At 33.8% G+C, this 20,527-nt stretch overlaps 1 protein-coding gene across 13 annotated transcripts in view; it reads left to right on the top strand.

Annotated features, from left to right (window-relative positions):
* ASPH (aspartate beta-hydroxylase) overlaps nt 1–20,527 on the top strand; it is a 102,686-nt gene that overhangs the window by 12,686 nt on the left and 69,473 nt on the right. For 5 of the 13 annotated variants that reach the window (XM_010708969.3, XM_010708968.3, XM_010708965.3 and 2 more), the window contains 3 exons: nt 4,217–4,366; nt 5,233–5,277; nt 6,823–6,891. In XM_010708969.3, the coding sequence (XP_010707271.1) occupies nt 4,217–4,366; nt 5,233–5,277; nt 6,823–6,891 (264 nt within the window). Of the gene's footprint in view, nt 1–631; nt 1,004–4,216; nt 4,367–5,232; nt 5,278–6,822; nt 6,892–12,459; nt 13,903–19,293; nt 19,339–20,527 lie in introns of those variants that run through there. The other 8 variants (XM_031552869.1, XM_010708975.2, XM_010708967.3 and 5 more) reach the window with 8 other exon arrangements.

Raw genomic sequence — 20,527 nt, 5'->3', positions numbered from 1 at the left:
AATAGGCTCCTCAGGGATGTGGTTGAGTCACCATCCCCGGATGTGTTTAAAAACCATTTGGATGTGGTGCTCAGGGACATGATTTAGCAGAGGGTTGTTAGAGTTAGGGTAGTTTGATTAAGTTGAGGTTGGACTTGATGATCTTTGAGGTCTTTTCCAACCTGAGTGATTCTGTGATTCTATGGTTCTATGAATGTGCAGTAGAATTCTTGTCTAGTATGTGGTGCATTATGAGGAAACAGGCTTTGCTTTGGCAAAATTGTCAGAACCCCTTCATTCAGTCTGCTAGAAGCAAATAAGAAGTCTCCTGGAGGAACTTCTCTGATCTGAAAATTCCTTGGCAACAACATGTGTAATCAATTCAAAGGGACTCCTAAACTCAATGTTACGTTTCAGAAATTGGCTGTCTTTTTGAGTGGTAAGCCAACTGGAAAGAGTCAGTCTGCACAGGAGTTTGGGAAGCTGCTAGAGGAGTGACAGCGTGGAGAAAGTTCCTTGGGTGAGGGCCAGGCTGACAAATGCAAGCCGGCAGGCTGTGTGTCCGGACTTGTGCTCCAGCTTATGCCGGTGGATGTAACGCCCTCAGAGCGCGGGCAGTGAGGCTCTGTGGATGGCAGCAGCATGCAGCGTAGCGTGCTTGATTTCATTTGCTATGTGTGACGTTGAGAGATTAAGGGGAGGGGAAAGGATCAGCTACTCAGGGTGCTCTGTTAAGAGGCGCAAGTGAATTTGATTGTCGTCAGAATGCGGTTGCCATATGAGTTCTGCAAAGCATTTGGCTCGTGAAGATAACCGATCTAAAAATAGATTTTTTGGAGGAGAGTTTTCACTTTGGTCCAGTTTCGGGTTCCAGCTGAGCTAGCTTTACGAAACTCATCAGCTCCTGTTGCAAGACTACAGTGAGGGTAAATCGCTTCTTACTCTGCCTTCGGTGTTAGCTTTTGGAGATAACGACAGCTCACTTGGTGGAAATTGAACACCAGTGTTATGGCCGACGACACAGGTACAGTCCTAACTGCTTTTGTGAGCAAACTGAAAGTGCATGGTTGCAAATACTGACTCTGTAATCAGCAAAATAAATGGCTTACTGTGGCATGTTGGTACTTTCTAGTCGGTTTACTGTTAGTCTGCATTATTGACTGTCTCTGGTTTTGATTCAGTGTTTCCTGAAGTAGAGAATTCTCACGGATTTATGCAGACCCCTAATTGTAACTTCATATCTCTTTGAGTAAGCACAGATTATTAACACAAGAGATGTTATTCTGTGTGCAGATATCTCGCTTGAAAGTTATTTTTGAAGTATGTAAAATTGCCGAGCACCTTCAAAGTTAACTAAAGTAAAAGGCAAATGTTTTTAATGCTTTTTTTATTTTCTTTTAATGTATTATCTAACCATGACTCTTAATTTGGATGAGTGATATACAGGACTTTTAAAAATTTGCCACTGAGGCTTACAGCACAATTTGAGACTTTATGATGTCTGCATAAAGCCATCTGGTGGTGTAAGCAAAGGCTTGCCAGATATGGAAGGTGACCTACTTTGGACATGGCTGGCAGCGGGCACAGGGAGAGGACTTGAATGTAGAATTAACTGTCTGGAATGTGTTCGAAGCTGGAGGCAGTCTTCTGTAATGGCTTGCAGTTTTTTGTTCTGTGTGTGTTTGGTTCTGTTGAGAGCACGCACAAATTTTATATTGCCTGACTTCCATGTATGTCAGAGCTACCTGAGAAAGCTGCTGTGGTAGAATTCCTAGCAGGATTTTTCGAGGATTTTGGAAATATTGTGCTCAGGAGGGAAACCAGAGCACAAAAATGTGTTGTTTTCACTGTTGCGAAATATAGTTTTATATCAGAATCTGTTTTGGAGGAGATTTCATGAAACAACTTCTAGGTTGAAAAAGGAAAGTTACCTTTTTATTATTACTTTTTTTTTCTTTTGTTTTCCTATTCTTTTATTGACTAAAGTCCTTTTCATTAGAGGTAAATACAAAGTAAAAAACAATCGGGTAAATGAATTAGTATGAGATACAACATGATAATCTTTTCTGTTTTCCTCTTTTAGTACATGGTTTGCTCTAGAGCAAAACAGTAACCTGGAGTAATTTAGAATGTTTTTAGCCTAAAGGTTCATTTTTTAAAGGTTTTAAAGCACTCAAATACAGGAACAACCACATTCTGTGGTTACATAATTGAATTTTGAATATTAAAATTTCCAGTTCAAGGAATATTTGATAATTTTCATACATAGTTGATAAAATTTCTGAGTGTATTACCACGTACTGCTTAACTCTGCCTGTGTTTTCAAAGTATCCATACATCTTCCCATAAGGGAGATGCACATAGATCATAAAATTCTGCCTGTGTAATTTGGTTACTACTAGGAAGTAGAACATGCTTGGTGTGATGCTGTTGTCTGTTTCTAAATATTATTGATAGCTTATACCAAGGAAACTGAGTGTACAAAGTAAGCCAGATATCTCGTATTTGATCTTTGTAATAGTAGTAATAAAGAAATATATTCTTAAATTAAGTACTGCATCAGTATGAGCTGAAGTGAGCCAGCTGTTGTTTTCTGTAGCTCTCACCGTGGTACATAACACTATGACTGTAATAAAAAGCTTGTTCATTGCGGCTATGAACCTGATGAAAAGCAGGTTCTGAAAGCCCTTCTGTATCATATTGATAGCTGGAATAAGCCACCAGTCTTTCGTTACTCATCTCTAAAAAGCTACTCCTTTTTTATTCTAATGAGGAATCATGGTAATATTCAGGTGTTTGGGGTATTTTTGTATTTATCTGTATGTGGACTAGATCAAAATAGTTGCTTCTAGTTTTATTGTAATTTGAGGAAGATTAGGAAGGGAAATACAGAGCTTTTTCTCACTTCAGTCACAGCTGTTATTTGAATGTTTTTTTAAGAGATGTTTTTTAATAAAAGATCATTATTTAAATGACTCTACTTGAATGTAAAATTTCACTTATGGAGTCTTAATAACTTAAAAATTAAGAGAGAGTGAATTTTGAGCCTTGGATTAATTGTGCTGTGAATTCTCCACCTCTGTAGTTGAAACTGGAATTATTGTTGTCATTAACTAGAGTTGAGCATGAACATTTTCATATATGTTTACTTAAGGGCATTTGTTTGATCACCTCATTTGAAGAGTGAAAAAAATATTTTTAACACGGACCATTGGCAGCAATGAAATCTCCCAGAATACTTTCTTTAAGGAGCCTGTAAATGCCGACTGCTGACCATTTGCAACTTGGGGATGGATTGCTGGACTAACACAATAATATGGCTGGATGGGCAAAGGGCAGGGCTTGAAGGGAACAAAATTGGGGCTGGCCGGTCTGAAACTATCAGCCTTGCAGTGGTAATCATCAGAATCACAGAATGGCCAGGGTTGGAAGGGGACTTCAAGGATTATGAATCTCCAACCTCCCTGGCACAGGCAGGGCCACAACCTCCACATTTAAGGAAGCAGAGGAACAGACCTTGAGCTTTGGTAAAAAGCTGTAGACATCTTTTTAGGTACACGTTTACTACTTCTTTACCTAAAATGATCCGAAACTGGACAAAGCAATTTATGTTTTATGTGAACCTCAGCACAGTTCTAAGAAACAGAAGAAGTTTTCAGTTAGTACAGTGACTGAACTTCCAATTTTACACTTGCTGAGGTTTAGATTTTTGCTGCTCTGTAGGCTATTCGAATTGTCATGTTGATTTCATAAGCTAACTTAACTTGCAGTACTAGCTAGCTTTGAATGCGTTCGCTGCTTCAGAAGAAATGCTTTTCTTCAAGTGTTTCTGCTGGTGGGATTGCCCTCTGGTGGCAGCTTGAGAAGTACTGGCACAAATGACAAACATCTCAAAAATGTTAAGCTCTGTGCAAATACATACCAAAGAAGAAAAAAGAGGGATTTCCAACTAAATTGTTGAAGCCTATTACATGTGGTTGCTTTATTATTTTTGGGTGGGTTGGGTTTTTTTTTGGTTTTTTTTTTTTGGTTGGGGGGCGGGGGAAGGAGGCAGGGAAGATTGGTGTTTGGTTTGTTTGGCCTTTACCACACAGATGAGATGTCCATTGTAATTCACAGCGATATGAAAACTCCGGTGCAGAAGAAACCCACAAAATGTATAACCATGTGCTTAATCATAATTTTTTAACACAAATCCATTTTTTTTTTTTCCTATTTGTGTGCCTTATTTTAACAGAGAGTAAGCATGGAGGAAACAAGAATGGAAAGAAAGAAGGCCTCTCTGGAAGCTCATTTTTCACCTGGTTTATGGTAATTGCTTTGCTGGGAGTTTGGACATCAGTAGCAGTTGTCTGGTTTGAACTTGTAGATTATGAAGAAGTCCTAGGTAAGAATTTTAAATCTTAATATAGTGTAATAAAACCCTTCTAATAATGACTGTGACTTACTTAGTAGTAATGGTTGCAATTTTACCTTTCAGAAAGGAAACCAAAATATTAAACTTCAGTGTAGGTGAAACAGAGAAGTGCATGGCTAGTTCACTGAATTGACGATTGGAGTGTATGAAAATGTCCTACGTAAAAATATGCAGTGTAGTTCAAAAAATAAATTTTAAAGCTGAGCTCAATTCTGATGCTGAAATGAGAATGTCGTAAGACTGAAAAAGGTTATTGAAGTACTGTATGCATTTAAAAATTGAAGAAATCTCCAAGGTTTGATTTTCATTTTCTTGTATACAGTATATAATGTGTATACAGTAGCTCATTAGGAATTTCGGTTTAAGATTTCAGTTAATCATTAAGATTTCAGTTTCTCTCAGAAACTTGAAGAAGTGATTTGTTGAATGTAGGTGGCTAATCTTATTACTGGTTCTTCGGTGGACTGTTAGTATCATAACAAAAAGTTGTTGTCTCGTGAATGATATTTTGTATGACCTCAGTTTTAAGCCTACAACAATGTTAATTGCGTCTCATAATGAAAGTGTTAAGACAGTATTGTTAATGTAATATCTAGGGATGAAAAATTGAGGGCTCAAATTTCAGGATGTATGTATGTAGGTAGAATTATTCCTACTGTTATAGGCTTCAATATGCAGTTTTACAACAGCTGGTTTTGAAAACTTTACAATCACTTCTTAGAACTTCTTTTTTTTTTTTTTAAACGTACACATATTTAACGAGAAGTTTCTGGCTTGAAACTTAATTAGGTCTAGTGATGCAAATAATGGTTTCTGTATTTTTACTATGCATGCAGCCAAAGCAAAGGATTTCCGTTATAACTTGTCAGAGGTACTACAAGGTAGGATACTAGAGAAGTAAGGTTGTTTTACTGTCCCTTGGCTAGAAACTTTATTTTTGTCTTTAACTTTTAATATATTACTGTTCTTCTATAATGGCACGAAGCAGTCATTTCTCATCTTTCTCATTCCTCCTCTTTTTGAATATGATATAATTCTTATTTTTGGAACATCATATTTACTCCACTAGTCTATTGTATTTAACCAAAAATAAATTAAGATCCTTTCTAACTGATAGCAGGTTATCATCACAGCACTGAATCTGTCTATTCTAGACACAAAGCTGAACTTCCTTAAATTTTTCAGTATCACATAGAGAACTATATTTCATTCATTTTGCTGGCAATCAAGTTGTGCCTCCATTTAGAGAGGACAAAATTTAATAACAACAATGTTATTAAATTAAGGAGTTGAAGGTCCTTCTGCAGTCAGTGTGTGGAGTTTCTATCCGATTAAAAGTTTGGCTTGGATTTATGAAAATTAATTAGACAGGCCTCTATTTACCTGATGGTCTTGGGGCACTTCTAATCCTGGACACCGTATTTCTATGCTAAAAACTATTTTTTTAAAATAGAAACCAGATATTCCTTTTGCTTATATCTCATACTGACAGAATTCTTACCAAACTAAAAGTGAGATGTCTGATATCGCCTATGAAAGGGTTTTGTTTACACTGGATGCTATATAGTTGTTCATAAAACTATGAATGTTTATTCCTTTGTTTAGGAAGTAGGTTGATTTTCTTCTATTAAGTTAGCACGAAAGATGAAATTATCTACATATCTATATTCTGAGAATGTAGAATGACTTATGATTTGAAAACAAATTGTGATTATTTTATTACTTTTTGCTTTGATATTTATTTTCCATCTTTAAAATGTTGAACATTTCTTGTGAAGTTAAGTTTTATTCTGAACGAAGCTTGTTGTGAGAAAATGCTTCATCACCACATTCCAGTGCTTATGCTGATATGGTGATGAATCCAAATGCTTCATCAGCATATTCCAATATCTAAACTAGGCGTACAGGAAAGTTGAAGAGGCACTTTTTATTGACCAGTGTAGTGATGTGACAAGGAGTAATGGCTTTAAACTAAAAGAAGGGAGATTTAGATTAGGTATAAGGAAGACATTCTTTAAAGTTAAGGTAGTGGTGCACTGGAACAGATGCCCAGAGAATTTGTGGATGCCCCGTCCCTGGACATGTTCAAGTCCAGACTGAATGGAGCTCTGGGCAGTGCGGACCTGTAGCAGTAGGTGAGGTTGGAACTAGATGATTCTTTAAGGTCTCTTTCAACCTAAACCATTCTATGATATGCTTGTTTTAAGTCTATGAGCACTGAAGTAGATGGGTGGGGAAAAGAACTAACCTGTATTCAGTCTAAAGTCTAGGGAACTTAAAATATTTGCAATATAAAATAAAAGGTGGTTAAAAAAAGTAGCACTAAATAATCAATATGGTAACAGTCTAGCATTGTCAGTTAACCATTGAAAATGCTGTTGGAAACAAGTTGCAGAATTCCTGACACTTTTTCTTCACATTTTTAGGCAAACTTGGAATATATGATGCTGATGGAGATGGAGATTTTGATGTGGAGGATGCTAAAGTATTGCTAGGCAAGTACAAAATTGGGAGGAATAATCGACATAATGTATATGTCATGTTCATGTTTGTTGTTTTTTCCTAATTGAATAATTTTAATAGATTGGTGCGGTTTTTCTTCCTCATGCAAGCTGAAGTAGTACTTATTCTCCTTATTTATCACTGTTAGTGTAAGTCATGTGCTTACTTGCAGGACAGTTTCGAAGTTAAGTGGTTGATGCTGCTGTATCCACTGTTACAAGATGATTGTATTTGTTAATAAATTAACTGGGGAGAGGCCTTAAGATGCTTCAAGAGTTAGAATGCTGTTCTTGTAGACCTGATAAGCCAGGTCCATTTTAAAATGAGTGATAACAAGCCTTTGTATGTGACTGTGAGCACCTGATTAGCGTATTTTTGTACTGTTTTACCACCGCTCTGAGTTCTCCAGGAGTCTGTTTTATTTTCACTTTTAAAATCCTACATGACTTGAAACTCTAGTCTTAAGCACTGGTTTTAAGGAATGTATCTTTCTGATCACTGAGTATCTTAAATAAGTTCTGACAGGCATGTTTTGTGACAGTGCTCTTTTTCCTCTTTTCTACCATCACCATCTTCACAATAAAGCATGGGATAAGTACTTCTTATATAAGTGATTTTAGAAAGTTTATTTTTCTTTAATCGGTTGCTTTCAAGTGTAAACCTATTCTGATCACAGAAACAAGTAAAAAGAAGAAAAAAAACCTCTAGCATAGTTAATAATAGCTTCAGCAATATGCAATCTGAAATGTCTCAAACTGTCAAAGTTATCAGTGGTGTATTAGGATGTTATGTCATATAGTTGGAAGTTCACACTCCATGATAACCAGCTTCTTGTCAGTTTATTTTTCCTCATTTGTGTTTGGAGAAATAAGTCTTTCAGGGGTTGTATCTGTTTAATCCCATCAGAGTTGAAGAACACTTTAGTAATAATAATCACTGAACTTGTTTGCAGTGCTGTGAATGTGAGGGGTGTTGTGAATCTCTTCAGAGATACAAATTGGCTATTAATTATAAATAGTAGATAAAATAACATTTTGCATAAAGTAATCCTAATCTTCATTATTTATGGAAGGTGGATGTTAATTTCTTGTGGGTCATATTAGTTTTATTCAGACTACCAGAACTGTGCTGCTGCTTTGTTACATCTGCTTTATGCAACTTGATATAGCTGGGAATTCTGCCAATACATGATAGTGTTTCTATTACAAGCTCACCTTATCATGTATTTAAACTTTATACTTAAAATGTGACACTAGAAGGTCACACAGATCACAAATTTGATTTTCATTATTTTTGAACTCTTGCTTAGAAGTAAGATTTCATCTCATTTAAATTTAAGAGTATTTTCAGCAGTACAAAGGAATTCATAATTTCTAAAATGTTACAGAACATTAACATAAATGTTTATGTTTATAATTTTATCAGCTACTAGAAAAACACAACGTTAGTTGAAGCTCCCAGTAAGTTACCGTGCTTGTTAGTATTTAAAAATGTACTAAAAATGAACAGCACTATTATTTATGTAGAGTACATTAGTTTTTTTAATTGATACAAAATCTGAAAGACTAGATGCCCTCTTGAGGAATTAAGTAATCAAAGTTAGTAAAGAAAAACATATTCAACTGCTTCTCTTCAACTGCATTAGGGTAACTTTCTGTATAATGAGTGCTCCTTTATTTTATTTGGGAGGCTTTTGTTACTACATATATTATGTTTGAAGACTTGTGACTTTCATGGATTTTTTTGTCTGTGTCAGGCTACCACAGCAACAAGTGATTTCTCTGTTACAATTGACTTAAACACAAAACAGCAATCTCTTTTAAGTTAGGAATTCTTATTTTTTATTTTTTATTCTCTGTTCTTTTCAGACTACTGCATATTAAGGTCTTTGCATCTGCAGTGGTTTAATATTGTCTGTTTCCTTCAGACTTCACTATAAATTTAAAGATTTAATTTGCAATTTGTGTTTCAAAGATTGGCTTAGTAGCTGAATACTGAAATACTGAATACATCTTCTATATGATTTGGGCACACCTTAGTAGGATTAACACTTACAATTTTATTTGTTGTATCAGGGTTGTGGTTTTTTTGTTTTGTTTTGTTTTTTTAAGGAGGAGCTTTTGATTAAGTTCTGTTTAAGGGATTTGTGCAATTTTGAAAGCTGTGTGTAGGAAGTGTACTCTTCCCTCCCCCAGCCCACTCCAAAGGTTAGAGAGGAGGGAAAAAAGACAACCTACCTAAAACCTCCCCAGCCAAACAAACTCAAATATTTATTAAGTTAGTTTTGTATTTTTATTTTTTTAATACCCAAAGCTGAAATGCCTATGATTTCTTTGTGTCAAGGATCTACAAGCATTATGTGGAAAAAAATACTGAAACTAGTTTACAGCCGTGTACCTTGCAAGTTCCTCATAACTAGGAGAGGCAGGACAGTATTTCAGAGTTCAAATAATCAGGAGGAATGTTATACCTCTGTACCCACTTTTGTTCTCTGTAGAGAAACAGTGGCTTTAGTAGTATTTGGGGGGGGAAAAAAAAAAAAAAAAGACATGTATATGGATCGCCAGTGCCTGTCTGAACCCTCAGAGACAATTTTTATTCCTCAGTTATTTTTAATAAATAACTATCTCTTGAGAAATTCTAGTCTGAATTTCTCAGTAGTTAGTAGAATTTCTGAACTGCAGATACAAGTCATCAATATATTGTTCTAGTACTTGGATTACTAGAAAATAGGAAAATAGGGGAAAAAAATTAACCTAGTACATCTGTGACCATTCAAATGGAAGTGAATTGTAGAATCCTAACTTCCACAAATGAACTTTTTTTCCTTTATCTTACCTACGGTAGAGTGAAGTATTTGCAAGCAGTCATACAAAGATTGCATGTTGAGAAAATCTGTGATGAGTTAGTAAGAGGTGAGATTTGTTTGTTTGTTGTTGGTTTCTTTTATAGATATATATATATTTTTTTTTCAGGTATGGTTTACTTAATTTAGGATAATTTTCATATCCTCTCTATTTTTTCATCTTCTGTTGTAGAATCTTTAAATGTTAGACTGGCATATGCTCATTCTCTCAGAAGAGGTGTTTGCACATGAAGAAAGCCATATTCTCTTGATAAATTAAGTAGCTTTATTAGCACTGTTGAATAAATAGATAAAGATTTTGACTTTCTAGATAAGTAGAAACTAAGACAGTTGTTTCTTTTAAGTCACTGATTTAGCATCACTCAGCTGCCTGTTGGGGCAGTTTGTTCTAATCACTAATTTCAGCTACTTCTTACTGTGCTTGTGTATGAGTTCTACTTTGAAAAGCACTTATTTCCAAGTATGTGGATGAAAAATATAGGCAATCCGCAGCATATCTGCTAGAAGTTAGTTATCTTCACTGAAGACAAAATTAACCCAACTATGAATTTGTGGTGGTTTGTTTGTGTAGTTCTAAAGAGAAAAAAGATGAATATATAAAATATGTTCTTTCTTGTAGGCCAGGATGAAGTATTTTTGTACACAATGGCTTTTAAATCTAAAGCAAAATCTTTTGTAAATAATTATGAAGAAAGGATTTGGGCTTTGTTATTTTGTTATTTCTGCAGCAAGCATTTTTATTTGTAATTGGTAATATGTCTCCCAGTTTGTTGATCCCTTTTGTTTTCTGATGATTTTCAAAGAGAATGTACTGCTATAGTCCATATTACACTTCATAAAGGCCCAAGACACTTTGGCTTGAGTTGGGACAACAGTAGGAGCTTCTATATGATTATTCACATGTCTACAGAAATACCATTTAAAGCCTGTGATTTTTTTTTTTTCTTAAACACCAGATTTCAACAGAATAATCAGTTGTTTTATAATTCTGTGTTTATAATTTTGATTTTACTGTTGTTTTTTTTTATTTGGGTTTTCATTCTTAAATTAAAATTTAATTCATCACTAAGTAGATTTACTGTGGTAAATATCTTTTGTCTCCTTTTGTCCAAAGTTTGAAAACAAATTAGAATGATGACTGATACCGTACATAAAGTTAAGTCTATAAAATTTAATTTTTATAGAATTAAGCCATGGAAGAAGTTGGAGAGGGGTATTTATAATACCTTGGTTGCTTCCTGGATTCAATCTATCATTTTAAAACCTTTTGGGCTATCCAATGAAAAATTAAAAGAGGATGGCTGGTCACTCAAGTAAAGGTCTGGACATGCAGGTACAAGGATCGTGGACTTAGAAGTTTCCTCAGAATTATCATTGATATTTTCTCTGTGTGCCATAAGAAAAATATGTTGCAGCACATTAAACATCTCTGCCATAAGCTTCTCTTATTTTGAATGTTTCGTTAACCTGCACCTAATATTGCTTTGTAGTTTGCATGTGCAAGATGTTCACTTAATTTTTTGTCTCAACAATCTGTCGTCTTAGTCTACTTTTCTGCTATTCTTTCCAATACAAACAAAGGTTTGTTCTGGTTAGAAGTGGAGAGGAACATTCCTTCCTCTCCTTCCTTAAAGCTTACCTATTACTGATGTTTATCATTGCTTAATCATTCTGTTGTGTTTTTTTCCAGAATGGAAAAGTTGAAATGTTATTATTTAGTAACTCTAAAACAGTAGATTTTAATAAATAATAATTAACTTTGACTTTAACCACGACTTTGTATTTGAAGTACTAATTAGATCAATTATGAAATGGCCTAGAATAGCAAGTCCTGGTGTCAAAGTTCAGAAGCAATGAGCTCAGTCTTCACTGCTCTGGCCATCTGTATGTCTCTTCTTTAGCTATCCTGAGCCAGCTTTAGATTTCCTATGCAGCGATTCATAAGGATTTAAAAAAATAAAAATAAAAAATTATAAGGAAGTCTTTGTCCCTTTATATTGGATACATCTTTGTTTTTATACAGTCTTTGTATACCTTCGTATTTGGAGTAAATTCCTGAAGATCAAGTATATGACATCGAACAAATATCATAGGAACAATGATTGAGAAGCAATCTTACAATAAAAAAACAACAACAACAAAACAGCCAAACAAGAAAATTATAAAACTCTCAGCAATCAGTCTAAGCAAAATTAAAGTAGTGCATGATAGAATAACTGATATGATTACAGTGTGGCTGTGACAAATTTTGTTTACTGTTTCCTTTTAAATACTATTCTCAGCTGTCTGACAGTGCAAAGCACTCGAATTTCAACATGATGGTTTTAAAAAATGAACAGAAATTGTGTGCAGGATTCATAAGCCTCACTGTTTAAAAACTTTCTAAAAGTAAATGCTACAGTAAGAAAACAATGATGAATAGATGAATTTGATTTTAGGCTTAGAACAGATGAGAAAGCAAAGCTGCCTTCTGTTTTAAGGTTTTTGCATAATACTGTGCATGTTTATTGTCCAAATTCTAGCCTATACTTTGAAAAACTGAATTTTCCTAACATCTTTCTGTTTCCTAAATAGCTCTCCTGTCAAGACTGCAGTCTGTGACATGAGTTGTCTATCACAGATCCTCTGTTGACAGTTTCCTCTTTCCACCTAACTGCTGTCCTTTTTTTTCTCTCTTTCCTCTATTCTTGTGTAGGCCTGACCAAAGATGGCAGTAATGAAAATATTGATTCTCTTGAGGAAGTCCTTAATATTTTAGCAGAGGAAAGCTCTGATTGGTTTTATGGCTTTCTCTCATTTCTCTATGATGTATTGACTCCTTTTGAAATACTAGAAGAAGAAGAGAGCGAAGCTGCAGATGATGTTGATGGTACGTCACAGAATGAAGGGGTTCAGGGAAAAAAGACTTGTGTTATTTTGGATTTACAGAACCAATGACTGAGAGACTAATTTGATTGGCTTTCAAAAATGTCCATGAAATCATCAGTCTTAATATGACAGGAATTTCAGGCATTGAGGGGAAACTCCCAAATGGACATTCTAATGATTGTACTGAAGTCAGCCATGCAATGCAGTTATGATAGTTGAAAGCCTTTCAGTGACTTTTCCATTTTTGTGATAGGAAGACTAATAACACACAGCTGTGTAAATATGTAGAATAAAACATCTGTCTGCAGTTGTGTAGTTGGTTTCTGTATGTGCTTCAATTTGTGCATTTTGTGCACAAAACTTACAAGACTAAATGTAATAACCTCTACTGTTAACGTTATAACATTTGTCTTTCTACAAAACATTAACTGGAGCATTTTGTAACAGCTTTAATTGTAAAGTATTCTGGCATGAATGCATTATGTAAATACATATTTGTATGTTAATCCTTAACTTAGGCATTACAATGATAATTCTCCTGTGAAATTTAATTTTAATAAATAATTCCTTTTATGATTCACCGATTTCTCAGCCAGACACTTTTTACTTGATCAAATAAGAGCACTTTGCTTAAAAGTGCTTGATAGCTTTACAAGGAGATTCAATTCTTACTGAACATCATTTTCAGACTGATATGTCATTTTTTTTAATGGTCTATTCCTTCTACCTGTTTTCCAAACAAGGTTTCAATCCTTATGCCACCTTCCTCCCCGTTTTGTGTTCTTTTTCTTCTTGTATAATGATCACGCTGCAAGGGCTGTTCTGAATTAAAATAAATAATAAAATATAAAAAAATAATAAGGTGGACCTTTTGTGGAAGTGGGAAGCTGTGATTGTATATTTCTTATGTAATACTGAATATATTAAAGATTAATTAGAAATTAGAATGTAATGTCTTCTATTCCTTGTTAAATTAAAGAGTTCTGTCTGCTATTGTAAAGTTACTGGTATATAAGAGTAGTTTATAAATGTATTCTGCAATCTGTATCAAATCCTAAAAGCTGGAAATGGAGAAAAACAGGAATAGTGTACTTAATCAGATTATTATTATTCTTTATTCATGAAGTTGTTTCTTGTTCAGATTGTTTCTTGCTATGATTAGTTTGTATCTGTTTGCCATATGAAAGTTATATTCAAATTTTAACTCTGTTGATGTAAGCTGAAATTTCAACCTCTTTTTCAATTAAATGAGTATTCTGTTGCTTTGGCATCGGAGTTTTAAAGCTATTTAATTTGCTATTACTTTAAACAGTAATAAGGTGTTAGAACTTGTTTGCTCTTATTCCTTTTGATGTAACAATTAAAAAATCATCAGTGGTGTGTGTTGCTGTCAGAGCTTTCTTGAAGTTTGAGGTAAATTGATTTTAATGAATTGCATAAATTGTTGTGATTGCAAGCAGGACTTAGCCAGGAAAAGTGGCAATAGTTTAGATGATTCATGTTTGAAATTTAAGAGGAAAATGGAAGCTAAACTTTTATTTTCTTTGATAGTCATTTACACAAAACACAGCTGGTAAGTTAATCTTCCAACCAAAGTCCAAAAAAGGAAATAAAATAATTTTAGAAAGGAAAGCTGCTGCTTTTTACCTATAGTTTTGGCTTCTAGAAATTTTATTACCTGATTTCACTCCTATTTTAATGTTTTCAATGACAAAAATATAATGTGTAAGTGAAAGGAATTTTCCAATTTTCGTGGCTAACTAAGAATGGAAATTTGGCCATTTATGTGAAAGTAGCAACAGTTTTCATTAGCCACTTTCATCTTTCTTACAGGTCAATTAAATTAAATTGGGAAGAACTGCTTAAACAGATGTCTTTGACTAAAACTGTAATCTATCAGTTTGGCCACTGTTTTTAGAATTTTGTATGATGATTTGCATTATGCTTTTCCTTGTGTTGGTAAAAGTATGTTGTAACTGCCAATCCTCAGCAGAAGTTTACAACCTTTGGACAAAATACTGCATTGACTTTAATAGCATAAACTGTTGCTTGCCTTGATATTAATATAAAGACATTGTAAGGGGAAAAAAAGACACCTTAATACATGTATGTCTGAGAACATGTATAGCTGAGAACACGTAGGAGGTTTGAACCCTGGATTTCTGTGACCACCTTCAACAGTATTTAATTGGAAAGGAAGGGAGGGTATTTTACACAGAGAAAGAAAAACATAATGCTCGTAGTATATAAAATAACTTAGAAATGATTAAACAGGAAAATGTTGGCATATTTGCTGAAATAATTAAAATAATTCTGACAACAGCTTTTATCAGTGCTATTTTGATGGTTTTTTCCCCCCCCGAATATGAGCTTTTTGAGTGCTTTTTCAATCTGTTGTTTGAAGGCCAGTGAACAAGGCTTACTACCTGTAGATTTTATTGTATATTAATCTTGCATTACAGGTGAGTCTTCAGTGAATGGCCTTGGAAGAAATTAACTTTTTTGAAAGTTTTTCATATGATTTTCAGTTGTATGGAGAGGTAGAAGAATGCATTGAAATGTTAGTAGGATTTTTGTGTCAGTACATAGTATTTAATGATGAGATGGGAAAAGAAACCACCTGTATTGGAAATATGATTTGATAGAGTACTGCCCGTGGTGGTTGTGGAATCTTTCTATGGCGCTATTCAAGACCTGTCTGGACGCTGCAGCCTATTTTAAGGTACCTGCTTTTGCCAGGGGTTGGACTCAATGATCTCTTGAGGTCCCTTCCAACACTTGTGGTTCTGTGATTTGAAAGCTGTTGTGTTCAGCAGTTATGGACAGATGCTTACTATTTTCCTGATTAAATTGCCATCAGATAAGCAGTTATTGTAATGGTGGAACAGCAGCATGAAATTCATTAAATGCTTTATTTTATGTGGTCAGATAGGATAGATTCTTTCAGATGAGCATAGTCAATATAAAAGGCTTGTTGATTTCCTGTAAGAGATGAGAAACCAACAAGATATGTCTGCAACTTCAGAAAAGAAATTGCCCTTTGTTCCTGACTTGGATTTTCCTTCTAAAATTAGGTAGTTAAATAAGTAAGAGGCTTTAAAGCAACTTACTGAGAATATGTTGAGTGTTCCTTTTAATTTTTTGTGCTAGTTGTCTGAATTAAAAAGGTGTCTTGCTCTTGGGAGGGCTACAGGCTCTGTGATGTCTGGCAGTCTGCACACAGATAATGAGCAGAAAGAATTTATTTTAAGGGTAGGTGTATGATAGCCTTGTGTTAGCAAGCTATTTCGCTGGGCAGAAGGCCTTACATATCCAAAGCAGTATATACTAAATATTATATGTAGATACTTATTTGAACAATGATATCTTTTTCTGACTTTCGCTTCTTCTGTAAAAGGAAAAGAGGGGGTGGGGGAAAAAAGAAGGTAGATATCAGTTTTTGCCTTACAGATTTACATTTATTTTTTCAGTTCAGGATTTTAACATCTGTGGATAATTTTCTGTATGGTGAGGTGGGCCTTATATGTAAAATCAAAAAGCTAGCTAGTGGAGTAGCATGATTTTATTTCATTACTATTTTTTTTGTGTGATGTTCTTAGATTTCATGGGACCGTGAGTGTTATGGGAAGAGTTGGAATGCAAGTCTTAATGGCTAGAGCTTGACACTTTCTGCTTTGCTACCCAGGCTTTGCAGAAATGGCAGTAGGGTAGCAAGTTCCTATTTGATAGCTGCTTAGCGCTAAATATGACCATAAACTTTGTGATGAATGTGACATAGCATTTTCTTTTTAAATGTAAATGGAGAATCTACATTAAGTCAATTTACAGTTGCTGCGTGATAGTGCAGGTTAAAAGGTTTTTGTTTTTTTTCAGTTACATTTTGTTATGAAATTAATTTATAGGAATTTCTATGTCAAAGCTTTTTTACATTAAAAATTATCTTAAAATTTTCAGTATCACTAAATGGCTAACATAAAAACTGCATATGCAGGAAGAAGCTCTCATGTAAAATTTGTTCTTGAAGAGAAGAAAGTTTTGTCTTTTCTTCCTCAACATGATTTTGTTGCATACTTGTAATATTTGTAATATTTAAAGATTTAAGCAATCATTTAAATGAAGATATAAATTTATCAACAATTATAAACTGTTAACAAATAACTGCATTGGCAAGAATATTTAATTTTAAGTAAAACATAGCTTTAGAAGACAATGGCAACCCTTTCAAATATGTAACCTCTTCATTCTTTTATATGTGTTTATAAACGTATTTATCTCTTCTATGTTGTCAACATAGGATCTTTATAATGTAGGATTACTTGGAAAATAAAAGGAATTTGAAAACTAGCTCATGAAGATAATTGAAATGTAATTTAGAATAAAGATCCATTACTTCAGTTACATTATTTGTAAAATTCTGCATACTGGTTTGTATGCCCGATGCTGTAAGAGCCCCCATCATTGCTGATGATTTTACTTAGGTGCCAGGTTTTATCACATGCTCCCTGAAACAGCTATCTGACTGGGAAAAGTAAAGTGTTTTGACTCATTTCTTGCTTCAGCTCCTTAGATTTCGTAAATGGGATTTTCCTGTATTATAGTCATTGTGTATATGTGTATAAATATATATAAATAATTATTAATAAATACATATTATTAATATAAATATATATAAATATATATATATGGTCATCCAGTCCGGGTGGAAATGAATATGCAGCATGATTTCTGTCTTGTGATTTTTAGGTAATATTAAGATTTTGAACAGTATTGTTATACATAATCTTTCTGTAAGTGGTCTATTCATATTATGTTAAAATAGCTTATTTGCATAATTATGTCAGATGTTGATAATTTGCTGAGTCTTAAGACTATTCATTTTATTAAAAGCATATTTATAGGAATTAAAGCTTGTTTGAGTATTTTACAAGTGAGATATTAATGAACAAGGTGTTTTGTAATCAGCTTTTCAAGATAGCACATATGTAGATATTTGAAAAGATTTTTAAGCAAAAGTATAATATTTTTAAGTGTACAAGTCTTTGCAAAATTTTCCATTTTTTTCCCTGTGGTAATGTGCTTGTAAGAATGTTATCTCAAAATATCCAGGATCACTTCATTATACTGTGTACATAGATGAGAGATTGTTCTTAGATTTAAATACTAGTTCGTGCAGCTTATGTATTAACTGATGTTGTAGTGTAACTATGTTGGAGTCTATTTTTCCTTCTCCATGACAAAATTGTTGTTGCTGAACATCTTGCTTAGTTTAGAATTAATAAGATTTGAATGACAAACATGAGTCAGAACACTGTACTTCAGCAATGATGGCAATCCCTGATCTCAGCGAGACCTTCATATCTCAAGCTGAATTTGTGAGGAAACTAATTAGAGTATTTCATTTGACTAGCTCAATTTAAAAGAATTTTGGCATAGTGTAAGTGCTCAGTGCTTTGAAAACATGTAAGAGAAATTAAGTGCAACTTTCTTGTGTGTGTAGCGTTTTCCTTGTTTGTTTTTTAAGACTAAATGTTAAGATATATTGATGTAGTCCAGGTAATTATGAATTGTTGTCTAGGAACCTAAGATTAATATTCAGATGTCCAGTGTAGACCTCTTATATGAATGAGAAGCCTAATGCTGAGACATGAGTGTATCTTTACTTGTTTAACAGAACTATGTATAATTAAGTATACTTACATTTCATTAAACTTTATTTGGCTAGTAGGTCATCTGATTTTTGTTGATAAAATAGTTGTGTTTATGGGATTTAGATCTTAGTACAGACAAGCATGATAATCCAGTTATTTTTGTGACACCAAAGCTACTTATGTTTTATATTTTGAAGAGGCTTTTGTCCAATTTATGTGTGCTTTTTTCCAAGTTTCACGAGATGCTGAAAGATCTGAATTTCTTTAAACTATTCTGGGGAAGGAGAGCAGTCAGCATCTTGTATTTGAGTTAGACTAGAGAATTAAGTTAATTGTTTGTTTGTTTTCTTTACTAAGTCTTAAGTTTTAAATGATCTTAAGTAAAACGTTTCAGTTTGACTGAAATGGCAACTGCTTTTTGGAATATGAGCAATGCATCACTGTATTACAAGATATATATTTTGCCAATGGACATATTTCCATTGGATATAGTAGCACCCAAACATCTAGAAAAAGAAATGAGAGTAATATAAACTTAATGTATATTGTTACATTTGTGGCATCAAAGGACTAATCTAATCTCTTCTATATTCTCTGAAGTTTCTTATTTTGAATTTTATTCAGTTTTGCAAAACATAGATTGTAATTCATTGTGAGAAAAGAAACAGTTTATATAATATGCATTATGTAGGTGCTTGTAGATCTCTTGAGTTAATATAGAGTTGAAAAATTGGTCATAATTACATGACAGAATGCTTTCTGGGGAGAACTGAGGCAGCTCAAGTAGTGTGCACCTGGTGATGTGGTTCTTTGCTTTGGTTAATCAGACTTCTGACTCAGTACCTGTGTTGTTCTTGCTACAGAAAATGCTTTAGTCTTATTGAGCTAATGCTTGGGATTTCTCTGTAGCATTACAGCGTGCTATGTAAAGGTAACTTTTTACATGGCAGATTCAACATTTGTTGAATATCACAGATATGTTCATAACTCATTTCCATTTTGCAATAAATCAGGTGAGGAGCCAGGAGGGGTAGCCAAGAAAAAAGCTAAAGTAAAAGGTATTTTAAATGTTTTTGTGTGTGGAAATTTATGCAGATGATGTCTGAAATGCATGCGTGTTGCAAACACAGATTGCAGGTTATGTTTACTAATATTAGCTGTGTTAACTAAGTGTTGTCTAATGGAGCAGCAAGCTATTATTCCCCCCATTTTTACCACCTATTGTCACTTAATGGCAATGTGAGTGCTTTCCTAACTGGACATTTGTTTTCCTTTATTTTTATCAGTGATTTTGTTGTTTGGATTACAAGTAGTTCATGTTAAGTTTGTATTCCACATGTTTTTTTTTAAAAAGTTCTGATATGTATGCAGGATAAGTCTGATCAGTGTCAAATCTTTATTTTTTGTAAATTCATGATACTATTTTTTACTGTAATGGGGCTTGATTTCTTTTAAAGTATGGAGTTAATCGTAATTTAGTTATTTCATTTCTTTCTTTCTTATGGGAGGAGAAATTTGAAGTTCAGTACCTTTTCCTTAGGTTTGCAAGATCAATTGCAGTGATGGTCTTCATAATTTTTCCAAAACCTTGAAGCAGGATAGCTTACAACTGATTTATGATGTGTATTTATTTACAATTACGTTGCTGTATGGGCAGAAAATAATAATTCAGAGGTGTTCAGTGCAATAAAAGAGACTTAAAAAGCTAATTAACCTAAACAAAACTCCAAAATACTAGATACATTTCAGGTATTGAATCTTTTTAGGAATGCTCAGTTACCTCCACACAGCATGGTGGCATACAAAAAATAAAGTCTCTTTATTACATTGAAGACATTTTGACTTTCATGTTGTGGTTTGTTTTTTTTTTTTCCTTATCTGTATGTGAAAAATGCACATTGCTTGTATTATAAAGTCTCATTAGAAACAAAATGCATTTGGTGGGGGAAGCTTTCATGCTTACATGAATATATCTTAGTGTCTTTGCATGCAAGTTAATTTTTTTGCATTTGATCCACGTTATGCTTGTTATGGCTTATTGGTGAATTGTGTGTTTCTAAGTTCTTAATAAATATCATTTAACAGTGTATTCCTGCGTTTTGAGTTGTTTTCCAGAGGTGCTTGATATGAGAATGAGGAAATGGTGTGATAATTTCTAAATGCTTTATGACAAAAAAAAAAAAAAAGAAAAAAAAGTAACTGGAAGGAAATAGGATGTTCTTCCTTTCAGACTGAGCTGTGTGATTC

The sequence above is a fragment of the Meleagris gallopavo genome, chromosome 3 (genome assembly GCF_000146605.3).
Source record: "Meleagris gallopavo isolate NT-WF06-2002-E0010 breed Aviagen turkey brand Nicholas breeding stock chromosome 3, Turkey_5.1, whole genome shotgun sequence".
Taxonomy (NCBI): Eukaryota; Metazoa; Chordata; class Aves; order Galliformes; family Phasianidae; genus Meleagris; species Meleagris gallopavo.
Note: the sequence above shows the minus strand (reverse complement) of the source record. Positions and strands in the feature narration are given on the sequence as shown.